Source organism: Aegilops tauschii, chromosome 6 (assembly GCF_002575655.3).
Source record: "Aegilops tauschii subsp. strangulata cultivar AL8/78 chromosome 6, Aet v6.0, whole genome shotgun sequence".
NCBI lineage: Eukaryota > Viridiplantae > Streptophyta > Magnoliopsida > Poales > Poaceae > Aegilops > Aegilops tauschii.
Genome location: NC_053040.3, coordinates 93,184,962 through 93,206,616, shown reverse-complemented (window position 1 = coordinate 93,206,616; position 21,655 = coordinate 93,184,962). Strand labels below are relative to the sequence as shown.

At 45.1% G+C, this 21,655-nt stretch overlaps 2 protein-coding genes and 1 pseudogene across 2 annotated transcripts; 1 reads left to right on the top strand and 2 right to left on the bottom strand.

Moving 5' to 3' along the window:
- The first annotated feature begins 9,555 nt into the window (after positions 1 to 9,555).
- Positions 9,556 to 10,939, top strand: LOC109731625 (uncharacterized). Its single transcript, XM_020290796.4, has one exon. The coding sequence runs from the start codon at positions 9,665 to 9,667 to the stop codon at positions 10,778 to 10,780; it is 1,116 nt and encodes a 371-aa protein (XP_020146385.1). The 5' UTR covers positions 9,556 to 9,664; the 3' UTR covers positions 10,781 to 10,939.
- LOC109731624 (purple acid phosphatase 18) lies at positions 10,827 to 13,966 on the bottom strand. The gene is made up of 5 exons (XM_020290795.4): positions 13,633 to 13,966; positions 12,048 to 12,716; positions 11,556 to 11,744; positions 11,357 to 11,445; positions 10,827 to 11,267 (listed from the first exon to the last, which is right to left on the bottom strand). Exons 1-5 carry the CDS (start codon positions 13,864 to 13,866, stop codon positions 11,045 to 11,047), a joined length of 1,404 nt encoding a protein of 467 aa, XP_020146384.1. The 5' UTR covers positions 13,867 to 13,966; the 3' UTR covers positions 10,827 to 11,044.
- A 2,979-nt stretch (positions 13,967 to 16,945) lies between these two features.
- Positions 16,946 to 21,299, bottom strand: LOC109731623 (uncharacterized; annotated as a pseudogene).
- Between the last annotated feature and the right edge of the window lie 356 nt (positions 21,300 to 21,655).

Sequence of the window (21,655 nt, the reverse complement as noted above, 5' to 3'; positions counted from 1 at the left end):
CCGGTATGTTACTTGCCCGAGATTTGATCGTCGGTATCTCGATACCTAGTTCAATCTCGTTACCGGCAAGTCTCTTTACTCGTTCCGTAACACATCATCCCGCAACTAACTCATTAGTCACAATGCTTGCAAGGCTTATAGTGATGTGCATTACCGAGTGGGCCCAGAGATACCTCTCCGACAATTGGAGTGACAAATCCTAATCTCGAAATACGCCAACCCAACAAGTACCTTTGGAGACACCTGTAGAGCACCTTTATAATCACCCATTTACGTTGTGACGTTTGGTAGCACACAAAGTGTTCCTCCGGTAAACGGGAGTTGCATAATCTCATAGTCATAGGAACATGTATAAGTCATGAAGAAAGCAATAGCAACATACTAAACGATCGGGTGCTAAGCTAACGGAATGGGTCAAGTCAATCACGTCATTCTCCTAATGAGGTGATCCCGTTAATCAAATGACAACTCATGTCTATGGCTAGGAAACATAACCATCTTTGATTAACGAGCTAGTCAAGTAGAGGCATACTAGTGACACTCTGTTTGTCTATGTATTCACACATGTATTATGTTTCCGGTTAATACAATTCTAGCATGAATAATAAACATTTATCATGATATAAGGAAATAAATAATACTTTATTATTGCCTCTAGGGCATATTTCCTTCAGTCTCCCACTTGCACTAGAGTCAATAATCTAGTTCACATCGCCATGTGATTTATAATTCACATCACCATGTGATTAACACACATAGTTCACATCTCTATGTGACCAACACTCAAAGGGTTTACTAGAGTCAATAATCTAGTTCACATCGCTATGTGATTAACACCCAAAGAGTACTAAGGTGTGATCATGTTTTGATTGTGAGATAATTTTAGTCTTCGGGTCTGTCACATTCAGATCCGTAAGTATTTTGCAAATTTCTATGTCTACAATGCTCTGCACGGAGCTACTCTAGCTAATTGCTCCCACTTTCAATATGTATCTAGACCGAGACTTAGAGTCATCTAGATTTAGTGTCAAAACTTGCATCGACGTAACCCTTTACGACGAACCTTTTGTCACTTCCATAATCGAGAAACATATCCTTATTCCACTAAGGATAATTTTGACCGCTGTCCAGTGATCTACTCCTAGATCACTATTGTACTCCCTTGCCAAAATCAGTGTAGGGTATATAATAGATCTGGTACACAGCATGGCATACTTTATAGAACCTATGGCCAAGGCATAGGGAATGACTTTCATTCTCTTTCTATCTTCTGCCATGGTCGGGTTTTGAGTCTTACTCAATTTCACACCTTGTAACACAAGCAAGAACTCTTTCTTTGACTGTTCTATTTTGAACTACTTCAAAATCTTGTTAAGGTATGTACTCATTGAAAAAACTTATCAAGCGTCTTGATCTATCTCTATAGATCTTGATGCTCTATATGTAAGCAGCTTCACCGAGGTCTTTCTTTGAAAAACTCCTTTCAAACACTCCTTTATGCTTTGCAGAATAATTCTACATTATTTCCGATCAACAATATGTCATTCACATATACTTATCAGAAATGCTGTAGTGCTCCCACTCACTTTCTTGTAAATACAGGCTTCACCGCAAGTCTGTATAACACTATATCCTTTGATCAACTTATCAAAGTGTATATTCCAACTCCGAGATGCTTGCACCAGTCCATAGATGGATCGCTGGAGCTTGCATATTTTGTTAGCACCTTTAGGATTGACAAAAACCTTCTGGTTGCATCATATACAACTCTTCTTTAATAAATCCATTAAGGAATGCAGTTTTGTTTATCCATTTGTCATATTTCATAAAATGCGGCAATTGCTAACATGATTCAGACAGACTTAAGCATAGATACGAGTGAGAAATTCTCATCGTAGTCAACACCTTGAACTTGTCGAAAAACCTTTTTGCGACAATTCTAGCTTTGTAGATAGTAACACTACTATCAGCGTCCGTCTTCCTCTTGACGATCCATTTATTCTCAATTGCTTGCCGATCATCGGGCAAGTCAACCAAAGTCCACACTTTGTTATCATACATGGATCTCATCTCAGATTTCATGGCCTCAAGCCATTTTGCGGAATCTGGGCTCACCATCGCTTCTTCATAGTTCGTAGGTTCGTCATGGTCTAGTAACATAACCTCCAGAACAGGATTACCGTACCACTCTGGTGCGGATCTTACTCTGGTTTACCTACGAGGTTTGGTAGTAACTTGATCTGAAGTTACATGATCATCATCATTAACTTCCTCACTAATTGGTGTAGGAGTCACAGGAACAGATTTCTGTGATGAACTACTTTCCAATAAGGGAGCAGGTACAGTTACCTCATCAAGTTCTACTTTTCTCCCACTCACTTCTTTTGAGAGAAACTCCTTCTCTAGAAAGGATCCATACTAAGCAACGAATGTCTTGCCTTCGGATCTGTGATAGAAGGTGTACCCAACTGTCTCCTTTGGGTATCCTATGAAGACACATTTCTCCTATTTGGGTTTGAGCTTATTATTAGGATGAAACTTTTTCACATAAGCATCGCAACCCCAAACTTTAAGAAACGACAACTTTGGTTTCTTGCCAAACCACAGTTCATAAGGCGTCGTCTCAACGGATTTTGATGGTGTCCCTTTTTTTGTGTGAATGCAGCTGTCTCTAATGCATAACCCCAAAACTATAGTGGTAAATCGGTAAGAAACATCATAGATTGCACTATATCCAATAAAGTACGTTTATGACGTTCGGACACACCATTATGCTGTGGTGTTCCAGGTGACGTGAGTAGTGAAACTATTTCACATTGTTTTAACTGAAGGCCAAACTCGTAACTTAAATACTCTTCTCTACGATCAGATCGTAGAAACTTTATTTTCTTGTTACGATGATTTTCTGCTTCACTCTGAAATAATATGAACTTTTTCAAAATGTTTCAGACTCTTGTTTCATTAAGTAGATATACCCATATCTGCTTAAATCATCTGTGAAGGTGAGAAAATAACGATATCCGCCACGAGCCTCAACATTCATCGGACCACATACATCTGTATGTATGATTTCCAACAAATCTGTTGCTCTCTCCATAGTTCCGGAGAACGGCGTTTTAGTCATCTTGCCCATGAGGCACGGTTCGCAAGCATCAAGTGATTCATAATCAAGTGATTCCAAAATCCCATCAGTATGGAGTTTCTTCATGCGCTTTACACCAATATGACCTAAACGGCAGTGCCACAAATAAGTTGCACTATCATTATTAACTTTGCATCTTTTGGCTTCATTATTATGAATATGTGTATCACTACGATCGAGATCCAACAAACCATTTTCGTTGGTGTGTATGACCATAGAAGGTTTTTTATTCATGTAAACAGAACAACAATTGTTCTCTAACTTAAATGAATAACCGTATTGCAATAAACATGATCAAATCATATTCATGCTCAATGCAAACACCAAATAACACTTATTTAGTTTCAACACTAATCCCGAAAGTATAGGGAGTGTGCGATGATGATCATATCAATCTTGGAACTACTTCCAACACACATCGTCACCTCGCCTTTTACTAGTCTCTGTTTATTCTGCAACTCCTGTTTTCGAGTTACTACTCTTTAGCAACTGAACCAGTATCAATTACCGAGGGGTTGCTATAAACACTAGTAAGTACACATCAATAACATGTATATACAATATACCTTTGTTCACTTTGCCATCCTTCTTATCCACCAAATACTTGGGGCAGTTCCGCCTCCAGTGACCAGTTCCTTTGCAGTAGAAGCACTTAGTCTCAGGCTTAGGACCAGACTTAGGCTTCTTCACTTGAGCAGCAACTTGCTTGCCGTTCTTCTTGAAGTTCCCCTTCTTCCCTTTGCCCTTTTCTTGAAACTAGTGGTCTCGTCAACCATCAACACTTGATGTTTTTCTTGATTTCTACCTTCGTCGATTTCAGCATCACGAAGAGCTCGGGAATTACTTTCGTCATCCCTTGCATACTATAGTTCATCACGAAGTTCTACTAACTTGGTGATGGTGACTAGAGAATTCTGTCAATCACTATTTTATCTGGAAGATTAACTCCCACTTGATTCAAGCGATTGTAGTACTCAGACAATCTGAGCACATGCTCACTAGTTGAACGATTCTCCTCCATCTTTTAGCTATAGAACTTGTTGGAGACTTCATATCTCTCAACTCGGGTATTTGCTTGAAATATTAACTTCAACTCCTGGAACATCTCATATGGTCCATGACGTTCAAAACGTCTTTGAAGTCACGATTCTAAGCCGTTAAGCATGGTGCACTAAACTATCAAGTAGTCATCATATTGAGCTAGCCAAACGTTCATAACGTCTGCAGCTGCTCCTGCAATAGGTCTGTCACCTAGCGGTGCATCAAGGACATAATTTTTCTGTGCAGCAATGAGGATAATCCTCAGATCACTGATCCAATCCGCATCTTTGCTACTAACATCTTTCAACATAATTTTCTCTAGGAATCATATCAGAAATAAACACAGGGAAGCAACAACGCGAGCTATTGATCTACAACATAATTTGCAAAAAATACTATTAGGACTAAGTTCATGATAAATTTTAAGTTCAATTAATCATATTACTTAAGAACTCCCACTTAGATAGACATCCCTCTAATCTTCTAAGTGATCACGTGATCCATATCAACTAAACCATGTCCGATCATCACGTGAGATGGAGTAGTTTCAACGGTGAACATCACTATGTTGATCATATCTACTATATGATTCACGCTCGACCTTTCGGTCTCCGTGTTCCGAGGCCATATCTGTTATATGCTAGGCTCATCAAGTTTAACCTGAGTATTCCGCGTGTGCAACTGTTTTGCACCCATTGTATTTGAACGTAGAGCCTATTACACCCGATCATCACGTGGTGTCTCAGCACGAAGAACTTTCGCAACGGTGCATACTCAGGGAGAACACTTATACTTTGATAATTTAGTGAAGGATCATCTTATAATGCTACCGTCAAACAAAGCAAGATAAGATGCATAAAGGATTAACATCACATGCAATCAATATAAGTGATATGATATGGCCATCATCATCTTGTGCTTGTGATCTCCATCTCCGAAGCACCGTGCTTGTGATCTCCATCTCCGAAGCACCGTCATGATCACCATCGTCACCGGCGCGACACCTTGATCTCCATCGTAGTATCGTTGTCGTCTGGCCAACTCATTGCTTTTACGACTATCGCTGCCGCTTAGTGATAAAGTAAAACTATTACATGGCGATTGCATCTCATACAATAAAGCGACAACCATATGGCTCCTGCCAGTTGCCGATAACTCGGTTACAAAACATGATCATCTCATACAACAAATTATATCACATCATGTCTTGACCATATCACATCACAACATGCCCTGCAAAAACAAGTTAGACGTCCTCTACTTTGTTGTTGCAAGTTTTACGTGGCTGCTACAGGCTTTAGCAAGAACCGTTCTTACCTATGCATCAAAACCACAACGATAGTTTGTCAAGTTGGTGTTGTTTTAACCTTCGCAAAGACCGGGCGTAGCCACACTCTGTTCAACTAAAGTGAGAGAGACAGACACCCGCCGGTCACCTTTTAGCAACGAGTGCTCGCAACGGTGAAACCAGTCTCGCGTAAGCGTACGCGTAATGTCGGTCCGGGCCGCTTCATCTCACAATACCGCTGAACCAAAGTATGACATGCTGGTAAGCAGTATGACTTATATCGCCCACAACTCACTTGTGTTCTACTCGTGCATAGCATCAACGCATAAAACCAGGCTCTGATACCACTGTTGGGGAACGTAGTAATTTCAAAAAATTTCCTACGCACACGCAAGATCATGGTGATGCATAGCAACGAGAGGGGAGAGTGTTGTCCACGTACCCTCGTAGACCGACAGCGGAAGCGTTATCACAACGCGGTTGATGTAGTCGTACGTCTTCACGATCCGACCGATCAAGTACCGAACGCACGGCACCTCCGAAGTTCTACACACGTTCAGCTCGATGACGTCCCTCGAACTCCGATCCAGCCGAGTGTTGAGGGAGAGTTTCGTCAGCACGACGACGTGGTGACGATGATGATGTTCCACCGACGCAGGGCTTCGCCTAAGCTCCGCAACGGTATTATCGAGGTGTAATATGGTGGAGGGGGCACCGCACACGGCTAAGAGATCTCAAGGATCAATTGTTGTGTCTCTGGGGTGCCCCCCTGCCCCCGTATATAAAGGAGCAAGGGGGAGGCAGCCGGCCAAGGGGAGAGGCGCGCCATAGGGGGGAGTCCTACTCCCACCGGGAGTAGGACTCCTCCTTTCCTTGTGGGAGTAGGAGAAGGGAAGGGGGAAGGAGAAAGAAGGAAGGGTGCGCCCCCCCTTCCCTAGTCCAATTCGGACCAGACCATGGTGAGGGGTGCGGCCACCTTTTGAGGCCTTTCTCTCCTTTCCCGTATGGCCCATTAAGGCCCAATACGAATTCCCGTAACTCTCCGGTACTCCGAAAAATACCCGAATCGCTCGGAACCTTTCCGAAGTCCGAATATAGTCGTCCAATATATCGATTTTTACGTCTCGACCATTTCGAGACTCCTCGTCATATCCCCGATCTCATCCGGGACTCCGAACTCCTTCGGTACATCAAAACTCAATAAAACTGTCATCGTAACGTTAAGCGTGCGGACCCTACGGGTTCGAGAACTATGTAGACATGACCGAGACACGTCTCCGGTCAATAACCAATAGCGGGACCTGGATGCCCATATTGGCTCCCACATATTCTACGAAGATCTTTATCGGTCAGACCGCATAACAACATACGTTTGTTCCCTTTGTCACCGGTATGTTACTTGCCTGAGATTTGATCGTCGGTATCTCGATACCTAGTTCAATCTCGTTACCGGCAAGTCTCTTTACTCGTTCCGTAACACATCATCCCGCAACTAACTCATTAGTCACAATGCTTGCAAGGCTTATAGTGATGTGCATTACCGAGTGGGCCCAGAGATACCTCTCCGACAATTGGAGTGACAAATCGTAATCTCGAAATACGCCAACCCAACAAGTACCTTTGGAGACACCTGTAGAGCACCTTTATAATCACCCATTTACGTTGTGACGTTTGGTAGCACACAAAGTGTTCCTCCGGTAAACGGGAGTTGCATAATCTCATAGTCATAGGAACATGTATAAGTCATGAAGAAAGCAATAGCAACATACTAAACGATCGAGTGCTAATCTAACGGAATGGGTCAAGTCAATCACGTCATTCTCCTAATGAGGTGATCTCGTTAATCAAATGACAACTTATGTCTATGGCTAGGAAACATAACCATCTTTGATTAACGAGCTAGTCAAGTAGAGGCATACTAGTGACACTCTGTTTGTCTATATATTCACACATGTATTATGTTTCCGGTTAATACAATTCTAGCATGAATAATAAACATTTATCATGATACAAGGAAATAAATAATACTTTATTATTGCCTCTAGGGCATATTTCCTTCAAACAAATTATCAATACAAGCAATATCTAGCATATGCAAGACAGAAGGGCGAAAATTAACAATTTGAACATCAAAAGAGGTAATTGAGTAACATGAAGATTTCTATGACCATAATTTCCTCTCTCTAAATAATTACATGTAGAATCATAAGCAAATTCAACAATATCGATATCATATAAATTATTCTTTCCATAATCCACATGCATGCAAGTTTTATAATTTTTCAAGATAGTGGGATTAACATCAACTAAAGTCACGACCTCTCAAAAACCACTGTTATCCAAAAATTCATATGATTGATTGTTCTCCAAAATAGTGGGATTTTCTAAAGTTGACACTCTTCCAAACCCACTTTTCATATGCATAGCATTATGATCGTCACCCCAATCATGATCATTAGCACAACTGACTTTCATGGAATTAATATTGCAAGCATGCTTTTCATTCAATAAATGTATCCAATGGCATTTTCTTTTATCACTTCTTCATTACTACTATTGGTTTACAACATGCAGCAAGTTTGAAAAGATTAGCAAGTGGATGGGGATTCATAAGTCTTTCTTTTTATTTTATTGAGTCAACATGATGGCAACAAAAGCAGAGATGACACACAAGAGATTTTTTTTGTATTTTTGATTTTTTAATGGAAACTAATAAAGGAAAATAAAATCAAATAAAAAGTAGAACAAGTAAATAATAATGTGTGTGAAAGGACCTTTGATTGTTTGATGAAGTCTCCCGGCAACGGCGCCAGAATTTTTTCTGCTACTTGTGATAGGCGTTGAAATTTCCCCGAATAAGAAGGGTGAAGTAGTATAGTAGCAGAAAGTATTTCCCTCAGTTAAGAACTAAGGTTAATCGAATCAATGGGAGATCCACACAAATGACCTTTAGCAGTACCTAAACACACAAACAAATACTTGCACCCAACACGGGCAAGAGGGTTGTCAATCCCCTTATACTCGTTAATTGCAATGACTAGTTCTGATAGTGGAAGATATATAAATTACAAATTAAATAAATTACAGGAAGGTATTTTGGGTTTTAGCAATATGATTTAGATGGACCCGGGGCCATAACTTTCACTAGAGGCATCTCTCTCAAGAACATAGCAACGGTGTGTACACAAATTACTGTTGGGCAATTGATAGAAAAGTGCATATTTATGATGTTATTCATGGCATGATCAGTACATAGGCATTACGTCCTTGACAAGTAGACTGGAATGATTCTGCATGCACTATTATTAGAGCATCTACAACCGGACTTGGCAAATTCGGCCCCAAAAAGCCCGCGAGCGCGTCCGCGGACAGTGACCGGGCACGCCTCAAATTAGCCACTTTGCATCCGCCTCTCTCATATTTCATCCCCTAGATCCATACAAAGCATGCAAAGAAATCCCTACGTACTGCCCTAACTAGTCTTCGTCGTCGGAGATGCCCACAACGACGGTGCTGGGCCCCGGCTGGACGGGTGAGGAGGAGGGCTCCGGCTCATCCTCCTCGTGCTCGACCTCATCCATGTAGGCGAGCATCTTCGTCTCCTCCGCGGCCTGCTGCGCCTCCATCTCCTGCCGGCGACGACGTCTTGCCTCCGCAGCCGACTCCGGGCAAGGCAGTCGATTTAAATAGCCGGGCAAGGCACTACGCGGCCCGCCAGAGCTGCACCATGCGGCGCCACCGGTCCGACGGAGGAGACGAGTTTTGGACCGCCGGGTTTGAGGGCGTTTTCGACTGGGACCCCTTCGCCAGTCTGACGTGGCGAGCGTGCCCGGGCGCCCACATACCTACCCCATATTTGGGCTGGATATGAGGCGTGCCAGTCAACCCGGACGTTTGAGGGCCGTTTGAGGCGTCCGTCTGGGTTAAAAAAATGTGACCGGTCAGTGACCGGGCGGCCCGCCTGGGCATATGAGACGGGTTTAAGGCGTCCGGCTGTAGATGTTCTTCCTAATAAATTCCTACTGGAGCATCGTTTCCTTCGTTTCATGATTTCATCTCATGTCACCGACAGACAAATGGACCCCACATTTTTGAAGGCGAGGAACAAATCTTCTTGTCGCCCCATCCACTCGTTTGAAGCAGCAAAGCAAAGCGAGCTTCCCGCATGCTGCTGAGATCTCTTTTTGGCAAAAATGCCGATCTTCTGCACTACTAATTCTTTTGGAACTTCGCCAATCCGAACGCGGCCTCGGTTCAGATCCTCCATTTTCCTACCGCATCCAAAGCCCCCCTACTCGGCCGCCACCCCCACCAGAGCAGCAGCGACACCGCCCACCTCGCCGCCCATGGCCACGGCGGCGAGCGGCCCGCAGCTCCTGGAGCCGGGCCAGCGCCGCCGCCGCCCCATGTGCGCCGTCTGCACGAAGCCCCTGCGCGTCTGCCTCTGCGGCCGCCTCCGCGGGCCCCCGCTGGACACCGCCGTGGGCGTCACCGTGCTGCAGCACCCCACGGAGGCCCGGCACCCGCTCAGCTCCGTCCGCGTCGCCCGCCTCGGCCTCCGCAACCTCGCCGTCACCCAGGTCGCCGACGTCGCCCACCGCGCCAGCTTCCTCCTCACGACGAATCTTGGACTTGGCGGCGGAGAAACTGAAAATGCCGAAGCCGGTGCCGCCATTGGAGAAGCTTGGACGGTGGAAACCATGGACAAGTGCTCCATCGCTTACACGGAGAAACAGCTCCGGATCGACATCGAGCGCGGCGTCGGCGCGAACCCCAAGATCAGATGGCCGTCAAGAAGTTCTCCTCTTGCCAAACTCGCCGTCTCCAACGGCTTCACCGTGACGAAGACACAGAAGAACAAGCCCGCACGTAGCACAGGCGAAGAAGCCTCGCCGTCGCCGGAGCTCCAACATGAGTTCACCATCGCCATACCGCCGCACTCGGCCCTGCTGTTCCCATGCCAGCGCGCGACCACCATCGACGCAGCTTCAGACTGTCAGGTACTGGTGAAACATCTGATCGTGCTGGATGGCACCTGGGCGAAGGCACACCGGATGTACCACGAGAACCCATGGCTGCAGCTCGTGCCGCACGTGAAGGTGGAAGCAGATAGGGTCAGCCTGTACGGCGAGGTGAGGCATGAGCCCAAGGCCGGGTGCATGTCGACCATCGAGAGCATCGTCGTCGCCATGAAGGAGCTCGGGGAGGACGAGACGGGGTTGGATCGTGTCCTGGCCGTCTTCGAGTCGATGATCGCCGAGCAGCGGCGCTGCAAGGATGAGAACTGGAAACCAAAGCTCAAGTCATAGTAGTAATTTCTCTGGACTTCTTCTGGATGCAGTTTCAGTCCAGATGTTGTTTTCTGAATCGCCATTTCATATCATACTGAGCGGTTAAAACATGCCAACTATGACATGGAGTACATGTTCTCGTTGATTAACCCATATACAGCAAAAAGCTTATCAGTTTATGGTTTAGCAAGTAGTCTTAGACACACATATATACATATACAGTACTGCTACATGGCAAGCCCTTTTTTCAGACTAAGGTATATATCGACCCGAATGATCGTCTCAAGGGGACATGAGTATCTTCCTGAACTCAGGGCTGCTGCTGTCCTGGACGCACTGCGAACCAGCCAGCGAGGTTATCCACACGTCATCTGTTCTCACCGGCTCTTCGTCGTCGTTCCTGTGCCAAGTCCAGTGCGCGTGCGTGGAGTTGATGATCTTCAGCTCACCATGCCCAAAGCTTGCTTCCCGGAACACCGACCAGAGGGGTTTCGGGTTATGATACCTGAAGATACCAAGATAGGCATTCAATCTAGTGGCACTATAGCGATTTCGAATTGGACGTGTTAACAATGAGGAGGAGGACAAAGGTACCTGCGGGCCAAGCCTTCCCGGTTTCCACCATCACCAATAGTTATATGAACAGCACCACATGGATTAACCCCACCTTTGTAGACTCGCTCCTGCACAAACAGCGAAATGATCATCTGAAACCTTTACGTAAATGAGTTACATGGCCAGAGGCTCAAATTTGATCGGTGGTGTGCTACTGGTGATCTGCAAGGAGTCATACCGTGCGTTCATAAGCGTGCACGTGACCTGAGATTATAATATCCACATGAGCGGCATGTAGCAAAGGCTCCATCGCACTCATCATACTGTCACCTTCACCCTGATGAGCCCAGTTGCTGTTATACCATGGCACGTGCAACAGAACAACGAGCCATGGGGTCCTCTTTCTATCTATGTTGGCAAGATCAGACTGTAAAGCAGAAAAGATGGTCATCTGTCAGCCAAAATGACAAGGACGACTTAACTTGTAAGCTAAGCGCATCGTGTTTAAGGTACAGAAGAATACACCAGCCTAAAATTAACTCGTAGTCACATAAGATTTAAGATAAGTGCTGAGTGTAGGTCTGCAACTATGAGGAATGGTCACTATACGTTTCTAGAAAAAGTACTATTAAAGAAATAGTTTAATTCTTTGAGAGAACATCCTTAATTGATGTACAAAAAGTAGCAGTAACTACAATGCAACATGAAATGGAGTTAGGAAGTTACGAACCTTAAGCCAAGCATACTGATCCGAACTCTCATCATAATCTGTATAAGAACCTAGCATTATGACATGCACCCCTGCAACCTCAAATGAGTAGTACAAATTTGATGTGGAACCACTCTCTTCATAAGGCATCTTCCATCGCGCATTATATGATTGAAATCCAGACTTGAAAAATGGTATCCTCTCCTTTTCATGGTTGCCTTGTGTCACCATCCAGGGCCGGGTGCTAGCAAGTGGCTCCACCAACTCACCAAAGGAATCCCACAAATGTTGCATATAATCAGCATAAGAGAGATCACCGGGAAGTAAGAGCATATCATATTCACATTGCTTAATGTGGTTTAATGTTGATGTTGTCCAACTGGTCTGCCCAAGATCGCCTACAACAGCCAATGACAGCGGGAACTGGGAGGGGGGTGTCTTAAGTTGGAATTCTGAACCTCGTCCTCCGCATCGGTAGTAGTATATAGTGTTGTCTTCAAGAGGTCCAATAACAACATGGTGGATCTTTCCTGAGCTGTACATTAAGTAGCTGTAGGACGTGCTTTCTCCATTAGATGAGGATGTGTATGCGTTGGACTTAGTTCCATAGTCCACAACTGAGGGGACAGAGTTATCATCTGTGACCCATGTAATTCTCATGTGCTTCTCTCCAGATAGTGAAATGTGCACCTGTAAAACATATTATAACATAGGGTTCAGCAGTTGATGAACTTGTAGTAGCAAAAAACTGTCTAAAACCAAAGCTATGAATGAGGACTTTGTAAGTACTGTAGGATAACACACAGGATCTGGTACATAAAACTGTAACCTTCTGGGATCAAGTGAATTCAGGAAACTGAACATTGTGGAACTAGACGTGTTCCGGGTATCGGCCCCAACGCAAGAAATAAATCTGTCCGGGACAGGGGTAGATTAAATTAACTGGAAGGTAAATGAGCCTGTGTCTGTGTGTAAGGCCAAACATAGATAAAATACTACTATGCGACACGATCAAATACAAAATCAAGATGATGCCAATTCAACATAACCTGCAGTATGCATACTTCCATCATCTGTATTTGTGTATGACAAATTGATCAGTTCAATCCAGGCTACAGGGCATAATTAGAATAGCACAGACGCACAGTAGTCCCAAATACTCAATAGGCACACAAAAAACATTGAACCTCACCATCAAAATAGACTATCATCCGAACTAAGATATGTCCAGCAAATTGTCGAACTAGATATCTGAGGACAACTAGGGGTCTAATAAGACACCCACTGTTTAGTACTACTAGTTCAGAGCTGATCTATTGTATGGTGAATTGTAGTACTCCATATAGATCAGCTAGATCCCTGTAATTTAACCCCATATATATACACTTAACCAGGGAGTGTACCAAGAAATGGCCAGCCACACCACCGAATCGTCGATTCAGCTTACAATCACAGGAAGAAATAACCTCGGAACGATCTAGCCGCTAGCTCGCAGTCTAATCAAGAAAGAAAGAAAGAAAAAGTCCATTTTTCTTCTTCCCAAAGCGTCGCCAATCCCCTTGGGATGGACCGATTCAAGAGCGACGAGCGCGAGAGGACACGTCACCTGCTGGGGATCGGAGGCGGAAGCGGAGGCCTTCTTCTTGCTCCAGGGGAAGAGGCCGAGGAGGGCCTTCCGCTGGCCCGCGCGGGGCCGGGCCGGCGGCCGGACGTAATCCTCCCCGACCGGAGCCCCGGAGGCGGAGGACAGGGCGAGCGTGAGGAGGAGGAGCAGGAGGGTGAGGAGCGCGGGCGCGGCCATGGCGGGAGGCCTCCTCCGCGCTGCGCCCGGGGGTTCCATCGCACCGCCTGGCTTGCTCAGTGCTCTCTGGTTGTTGGAGGCTTGGGGCGCTGCTGCAAGCAACCTGGTGGTTCTCTTTTTCTTTTACTATTTTTGTGTGAGCGCGTTTGTCATGATTTCAAGGGTGGCTTTTAAACATGACAAAAGAAAAGAAAAAGGTTGGCTTTTAGAAAAGATTTTAACTAGTGCCACCTCCTATTCATGATAATATTGATTAGTTTTGGATTTTATGAGGTAAACATTTGCATGTTTGGTCATTTGTTACTATCACAAGAAAAATATCAAAATAACATACTTTCATAGTGCATAACTATATTTATGCGAAAAGGCAACTTGTTTGCACACTGATTGATGATCAAAATATCATCTTCAAGACCGTGTTATGTCATAAAAGACATTAAAGTTAGTAAAATACGCAAAGAAATCTATGCTAGTCGCCAACGGGGGTTTTGGGACCATCATTGAAACAGTGGTGGCCATGATTACACGGCTCTTCTTTTTCTTTTTCTTTTGACAAACTTTTTATTTATATTTATTTTTGGAAAACGATCGGATAGCTAAGAATCTCATATCGTGTAGCCGTAAGTCTCCTCATAGAACCACTCCCAAACATGTCATCCATTAACCGATGGTAGGGGCTCATGTTGCGTGTGCTCTTTGCATCATGTTCTTGTCATCGTTATCTTCTTCATGGTGAGGCTGCCTACAGGGCTTGAGAGACAACGATCCTCCTGGGTTATGACGCAGGTGCAGTATTGCGTACAGAATTTGCTTATTTGCCATCAACAAACTTGCAACTTGCTGAATTGCCATCGAACAAACACCCTTTGCTCATATGCCACCACCGAACTCAACAAATGTCCTATCTGCCATAACTATGAACTAACCGGAGAGCATGTGAAATGTATGAGTAAAACGATAGTCATGCCCTCATGACATACAAGAAAATGTCTGTAGAGAAAAACCAACCTCTTTCTCCTTTGTGACAACATGAAACTTATTTATGGAAAGAAAATTTGGGCAGCATTTCCCTTGTAATTTCAGCATGACAAGTCAGAGAAAATTTAACATGACAACTCAATCATATACTCCCTCCGTTCCTAAATATTTGTCTTTTTAGACATTTCAAATGGACTACAAGATACGAATGTATGTAGACATATTTTAATGTGTAGATTCACTCATTTTGCTTCGTATGTAGTCACTTCTTAAAATTTCTAAAAAGACAAATATTTGGGAACGAACATAAAGAAGTTTTAGCATATACCACAGAAGTTCATATAATCAAGTTCCATACATGTCCCTACATACAACCAAGTTACATATAAAGTCCATACCCAATTTACCACAAAATAATCAAACCATGATAGCAAGCATGTCGGCGCGATGTCAGGCCGGTGGCCGGATGTAATCCTCTCCAACCGGAGCCCCGAAAGCGGCAGTTGTACCACAGGAGGACAAGGCGAGCATGAGGAGGAACATGAGAGGGAGGACACGGGCACGACCATGGTGGGAGGCCTCCTCGCGCTACACCTAGGGGCAATCACACCGCCTGCTTGTTCAGTCCTCTTAGTTGTGTGAGCGCCTTTGTGATGATTTTTTTTTTGAAAATGTATTAGTCGGCTGATCGAGCTTTTGTCGTTGTAAGAAAAAAAATCATTCTAAGAGCTACTGTATTACTAGTTTCTTCCAGGAATCACCGAGGGAGTTCCCTCACCTGAATATATTGCTTAGAAGTTGTAACCATGGTACAAATGATTACAAAAAAGAAATTACAAAAGCACGGTAGATCGTGCGGAGAGGTACTATGACCGACATGAGAAGGCAACCCCTTTTGAGCCTGCTTTTTAAGCCCGGGACTCCAAAGAGGCATGTCCTCAACAATCAGTCTAAGAGTGATGGAGCTATGGTGGTCAATTTTGTTGAACGGCATAGCATTTCAGGACGCCCATATCTTCCAACGGATGATGAGAAGCACCGCGGACCATATGGACAGATCGATTCAAGGCAGACTCTCGCACACCCAAAGCTCATCGATGTAGTGAGGTGGACTGATGCCAACACGTTGTCAAACCATGTCAGCATGCGAACATAGGATGAAAATATGCAGAGCGTCCTCACAGGCATGCCCATAGCCCACACGTAGGGCATCGAGCATTGGGCGTTATTTCTCTTCTTTTATTAACTAATTTTGAATGGGTATCAATAGCTTAGTGGAAAAGGCAACAGTAATTGTACTACTAAGCAGTTAACGCTATGGCTCAACTTTTCTATCATCATATCTTAAAATGCTGTAGCTCTATATCTAGGTTCAGGCAAATCAAAGATTTATCCTTTAGGACCTACTTCATTTTTAAGTTTACATTTTCACCAAAGTTTTACCTAATCCTTTGCTTTCCTCTAAAGAAATCAGAATGGACGGTTGTGAAAGGGAAAGTAAGAATATTACTCTTAAATTTTCAAGCTACTATGAGGCATGTTGTAAAGAAGAATAAATTCGATATAATTCCAATTGTAGTATTCTTTAAAGAACATAACACTAACAAACAACTATTACGCATTAGAAAATTTAATAATTTTTTTCTAACTTGATAAAGATGGTGCCCGCGCATTGCGCAGGCGACTGTGCTAATTATAAGAAAAGAAAACACAGCCATCATTTCTCCCATGCGCCAACCAAATTAAAAAAATTATGAAATCTCAACAACATCAATGGCGCAGCGAAGCGCGCCCAACCCTTCTAGTGTTATGCATGAAGCTCAAATGAATGGACCATAAACATGTACCCTTTCAGCCTATTAGGAACTACTGTGCAGCCACTGAAGCTGGAAAAATATCAAAAGATTCCATTATAAAAATTGCAGCTCCACGAAGTTATATGCTTCTGTTTCTGGGTTTAAACATATTGCAGTTTCCGTTTAATGTTGTGGCAATAAACCAAATTCTGGTGTTTGCTGATGTCGTTGTCTGCATTAGTGACATAACTTAGTTGTGGCTTTTTACTTTATAATGCACATCGTATACTCCTGGCCAGTTTATACCAGAGCAGGACCTGGCTGGAGCTTCACTCCTTTGAATATAACTAGCTCTCAACATGGATATTATTTGTCTGAACCGCACCAGGAGCAGATACAATCTAACAACCCCTAAAATGTTCTTGCGTACAAATAGGATGATACAATCAAGCAAACCTTCAAAGAACGCAAGGGACATGTTGCTAGGCTGGTTTACCTTTTGAATAGGTAACAAACAGTACTTTCATTCAGGTATGCTATTCATGCACAGGTGTTGCACTAGAATCCTTGAAGAATGACCTCCGTTGTTGCTGCCCATGTCAAAGAAGAAAAACTTAGTTCTAAAGAACAACTAGCATCGTTCTGATGCAGAGGCCGGGGAGTCCCCCCTTTTCGGAAAAAAAGAAAAGAAAAAAAAGAACAACTAGCTTTTTTGTTTGAGTTAACTAAAAGTAATTCCTCACCAAAAGATAATGCATTATTACCTGTCACGAGATGAGGATACTTGGGATATGACAGATCTTGAACCAATCCTTGCCTGTCCCTTTTCTGCAGTTCTCAGTCAGTGCAGAGCCACAATCACTGACAATCAACTCCTCCAGTGCAGTTAAGGAGCGCAAACCTTCTGGCAGTGAGACCAACTTCCGGCAGCAGCTTATCTCCAGATGCTCAAGTGCTACGAGATCACCTAGCCATTCTGGAAGGACTTCCAAATCAGTGCAATTATCAATCTTCAGCTTCCGGACCATGCTAAGGTGCTTGATGGCCTCTGGCAAAACACGTAGCCTTTCACAGTACTCAATGGTCAGATCCTCAAGTTTTGGCCTGTGCCGCAGTAAGTTCCAATCACACGACGATGCATGGCACTTTCTAATCCACAGTCTCCTAAGAAGTGACGCCGATTTGGAAGATGATGGCCCGAACACCCTACCAACTGATAACATCTCACTGCTGTTGGATAGTGACAAATCTGCTATAGCATCTGGGAGGCATGGTCTTGGTCTCATCTTTGGACATCCACTTGCAGTGACAGTTTTAAGGACTGGAAACATGAATACTGTTGTTGACTCTCTTCACTGTCCCCTGCCAATGAGGTTGGCCAGATCTCCAGATCAGGCATGTCTTCAAAATGGAGTTCCTTGAGTGACTGGTACAATGTGTTCTTCTGTCCCTTGGCAAGTATTTCAGGTCCAATGCTACGGACACCACTAATGCAGCGGAGCTCAAGAGAATGGAGATTGGGAATATGACCAAGAGGTGGGAGGCATATACAGTTAGGGATGTTGCCTAAACTTAGGAAGGTAATATTTGGAAGCCAGGATTCCATGCTCTCCATCATCCAGCTGGGAAATTTAGTGCCCATGTAGCCATTTATTTCAAGGACCTCAAGGTTTTCAGGTGGCAAGAGAACTTCAAGAAATGTTTCGACGTTCTTCAGCTCATCAGAAGAGCATGAACTGGTCCATGACACAGTCAAGTTGCTTAGTTTCCTCTTATCCCTCAAGTTTGCTCTCTTGGCATCGATAGTCAAATCCTTCTTGTGTGAGAGGCATTCAATTCTAAGACAGCCACTCAGAAGAATAAGGTCTTTTAGCTCCGCAATACTGCTGCATGTGTCACCTATAATGAGCAAGGATAATGTTTCAAGTTTAGTCCATTGCCCAAATCCATCAGGTAGTCTCTCCAAAGATGGGCACTGGTCATTTTGTAGGTGCTTCAGATTAGTGATGGTTGTCATGCCGTCAGGTAGCGTGGCTAGATCTGCACACCCAACAAGGCTTAACCTCTCCAGCATCATGAGGTTTGCTATAGACTCAGGTAGCTTATGAAGATTCCAGCACTGGAACAAAATAAGCTCCTTCAAGTTATGAAGATTACCAATTGATTCAGGCAATTCCTCCAGACCAATATTCAATGAGAGATCCAAAATCTGCAAGTTTGGTAGGTGACTGGTTGCTATGGGCAATGCCAAACTCCGTGCATGATGTGATAGAATGAGAGTTTGAAGCTCCAGAAGGCCACCAACGGATCGAGGTAATTCCGACAAACTGCTACAGTAAGACATGTCCAGAGTATGCAGCCTTGTAATGCAGCCTATCGAGTCAGGGATTGCCTCAAGATCACTGCATTGCGATAAATTCAGATGCAGCAAATTTGAGAGATTCCCAATATTTTTGGGCAGTGCTCGGAGAATTCCACACTGTGAGAGGTTCAAGAAATGCAAACTTTGCAGTCTGCACATAGTGTCAGGCAGAATCTTAAGATTGACACACCCTTTAAAATTCAAGTCTTGCAAACTTTGGAGTTCACCGATGGAGCTGGGTAATGTACAGAGGAAACTGCAAAATGACATGTTAAGATTTTGCAGGTTTTGAAGATGCCCTATGGAATCTGGCAAGGTCTGAAAGTGGCAAGTGGAAAGATTCAGGGTTTCCAGATTCTCAAGACTGCATATTGACATGGGAAGCACATATAGATTGCCACAATTGGACAAATGAAGTGTTTGCAGATTGTGGAGGTTACTGATGCAATTGGGCAGACTTGTGATAGGGGATGAAGAGACGTCCAAGTACCTCAAGTGTTTTAATCTGCCAACTGACTTGGGAAGCTCCGTAATTTGGCTGCCTCGCAAATCTAGTACTCTCAAGCAGCTGGAGTGAAGAAAACTGGACATCAAGAGCATGACCCCAGGAATGCAACGCGCGGACTTTACGGAGCGTGCTCCGGAGAACTTTAGAGGCCCTCGTGTCATCAGCCAATGATGCATAGTGGCAGCATGCTTCGGCGCGCCCATTGACATTCTTAGAGTTGATGATCTGGACTTCATCCCCGGCAACAGACTGAGCAAGGTCATGCACCAAGTCATGAATCTTGTACTTAACATTGCGATCTTCCTCTAATTCTTTCTTTGACAAATCGTGCTCCACTACTTCTTGAAGGAAAGACATCCACAGCAAGTGCTCGAAATAGTCGTTGGCTTGATCGAAAACCGATTGGCAGCCATACTTTGTGGGTTCAATGAAACCAAGAGCAATCCATCGCTGAATAAGCTTGTCCCTGTCAATCTCATAGTTTCTAGGAAATGATGCACAATATGCAAAGCACTGCTTCAGACCAGGTGGCATTTGGTCATAGGTGAGCTTGAGAGACGGCAAAATTGTGTCCTCCTTATCCAGCTGCCATATCTCACTGTCCTTGACAGCAATCCATGATTCCTCGTTCCTCTTGAACCGCAGCATGCTCCCAAGAGCCTTGGCGGCCAACGGCACGCCGCCGCATTTCTGGACAATCCCCTTCCCTAACTTGACTAGCTTGGGATGCATATGCTCCTCCCCTTCCTCAAAAGCCTTTCCCTTGAACAGCTCCCAACAATCATCATCAGAGAGGCCTTCGAGAACGAATGGCGGCACGGTGCGCACCATCATGCCGACCTTGCGGCTCCGTGTGGTCACCATGATCTTGCTGCCTCGCTTGCCATCCTTGAGGAGAAGCTTCAGCCGCTCCCACTCCTCCTGGCTCTCGCTCCACACATCATCGAGAACCAGCAGGTACTTCTTCCCCGTGAACGTCTCGGACAAGAAGTTTGCGATGGCCTCCAGGCTGGTTAGATCGCGCTTCAGCTTGGTCGCGCTCACAATCGGCTGGATGAGCCTTCTGAGGCTGAAATCCACGGACATGGAGACCCAGATCCGGAGGTCGAACACCTCGTCGTTGGCCCTCCGGTCGTTGAACACCAGCTGCGCCAGCGTCGTCTTGCCGAGGCCGCCGAAGCCGACGATGGGGATCACGGACACGTCCTCCTCGCTCGCCGCGTCGAGGACCAGCTTCATGAGCTTCTCTTTGTCCGCGGCCCTCCCCACCGTCTTGGCCTCGTCGACCTTTGAGATGGTCTCCCGCTTCGGGGGAGCGACCGGGTGCGCCGGCGGAGAAACGTTGGGATTCAAGCGCAGCCTGTCCCTCCCCGAGGCGACGGCGTCCAGCTTGCGCCTCAGGGACCTCAGCCTGTGCGCCATGACGACGGAGCTGACGATGCAGGTGGCCGTGGAGCCGCACGCCGGGCTGCCCCGGCTCCGGCGGCGGCGGCCAGCGCGCAGGTCGGAGTGGCAGGCGTCGAGGAAGTCGTCGATGTCGTGGGCGAGGTTCTTGAGCCTGCGCAGCCAGTCGCGGACGGCGCTGTCGCCGCTGCCGCCGCTGCCGCCGCGCACCTCAGCGTCCGCAAGCACGCTCCGGATGGTGGCGAACTCGTCCTCCATGGCCTTCAGGTCAGTCCTGAAGCTCCTCAGGAGCGCCAGCTCTCCCCAAACCGAGGACCCGAACTTCGCTAGCACCGCCTTCACGATGCTGGAAGCAAGCACCCCCTCCGCCATGGATCTCGATCTCGCGCGCGCTCTCTTTCTCTCTCTCTACACACAGTCAAACAAAAACCAAAGAGTGCCGCGGTGGCGCGGTGCGGGTCACTAAATCTATACAGAAAAGTCAAGTCAACAGTCAACACAACGAAACCTAGTGAAATCAGCACTTCCGCAGCCCGTTGGATGACGTGTCCTTAATTCTAAAGAGTGTAACATCATAGCTAAGAAAATGTAGGAGATTATTAAAAATATTACTTTAACTTTACAATTTTCTTCGTCGGAAACTTTCAATTTATTCATTTTCAATCATATAGTAGTACAAAGAACATCAGAGATAATAAAAATTACAACCACCTTCGTGGACCACCTTCGTGTACCGTCCTCATCACCCATCTCTCTCCGGAGTCGGACAAATCTTGTTGT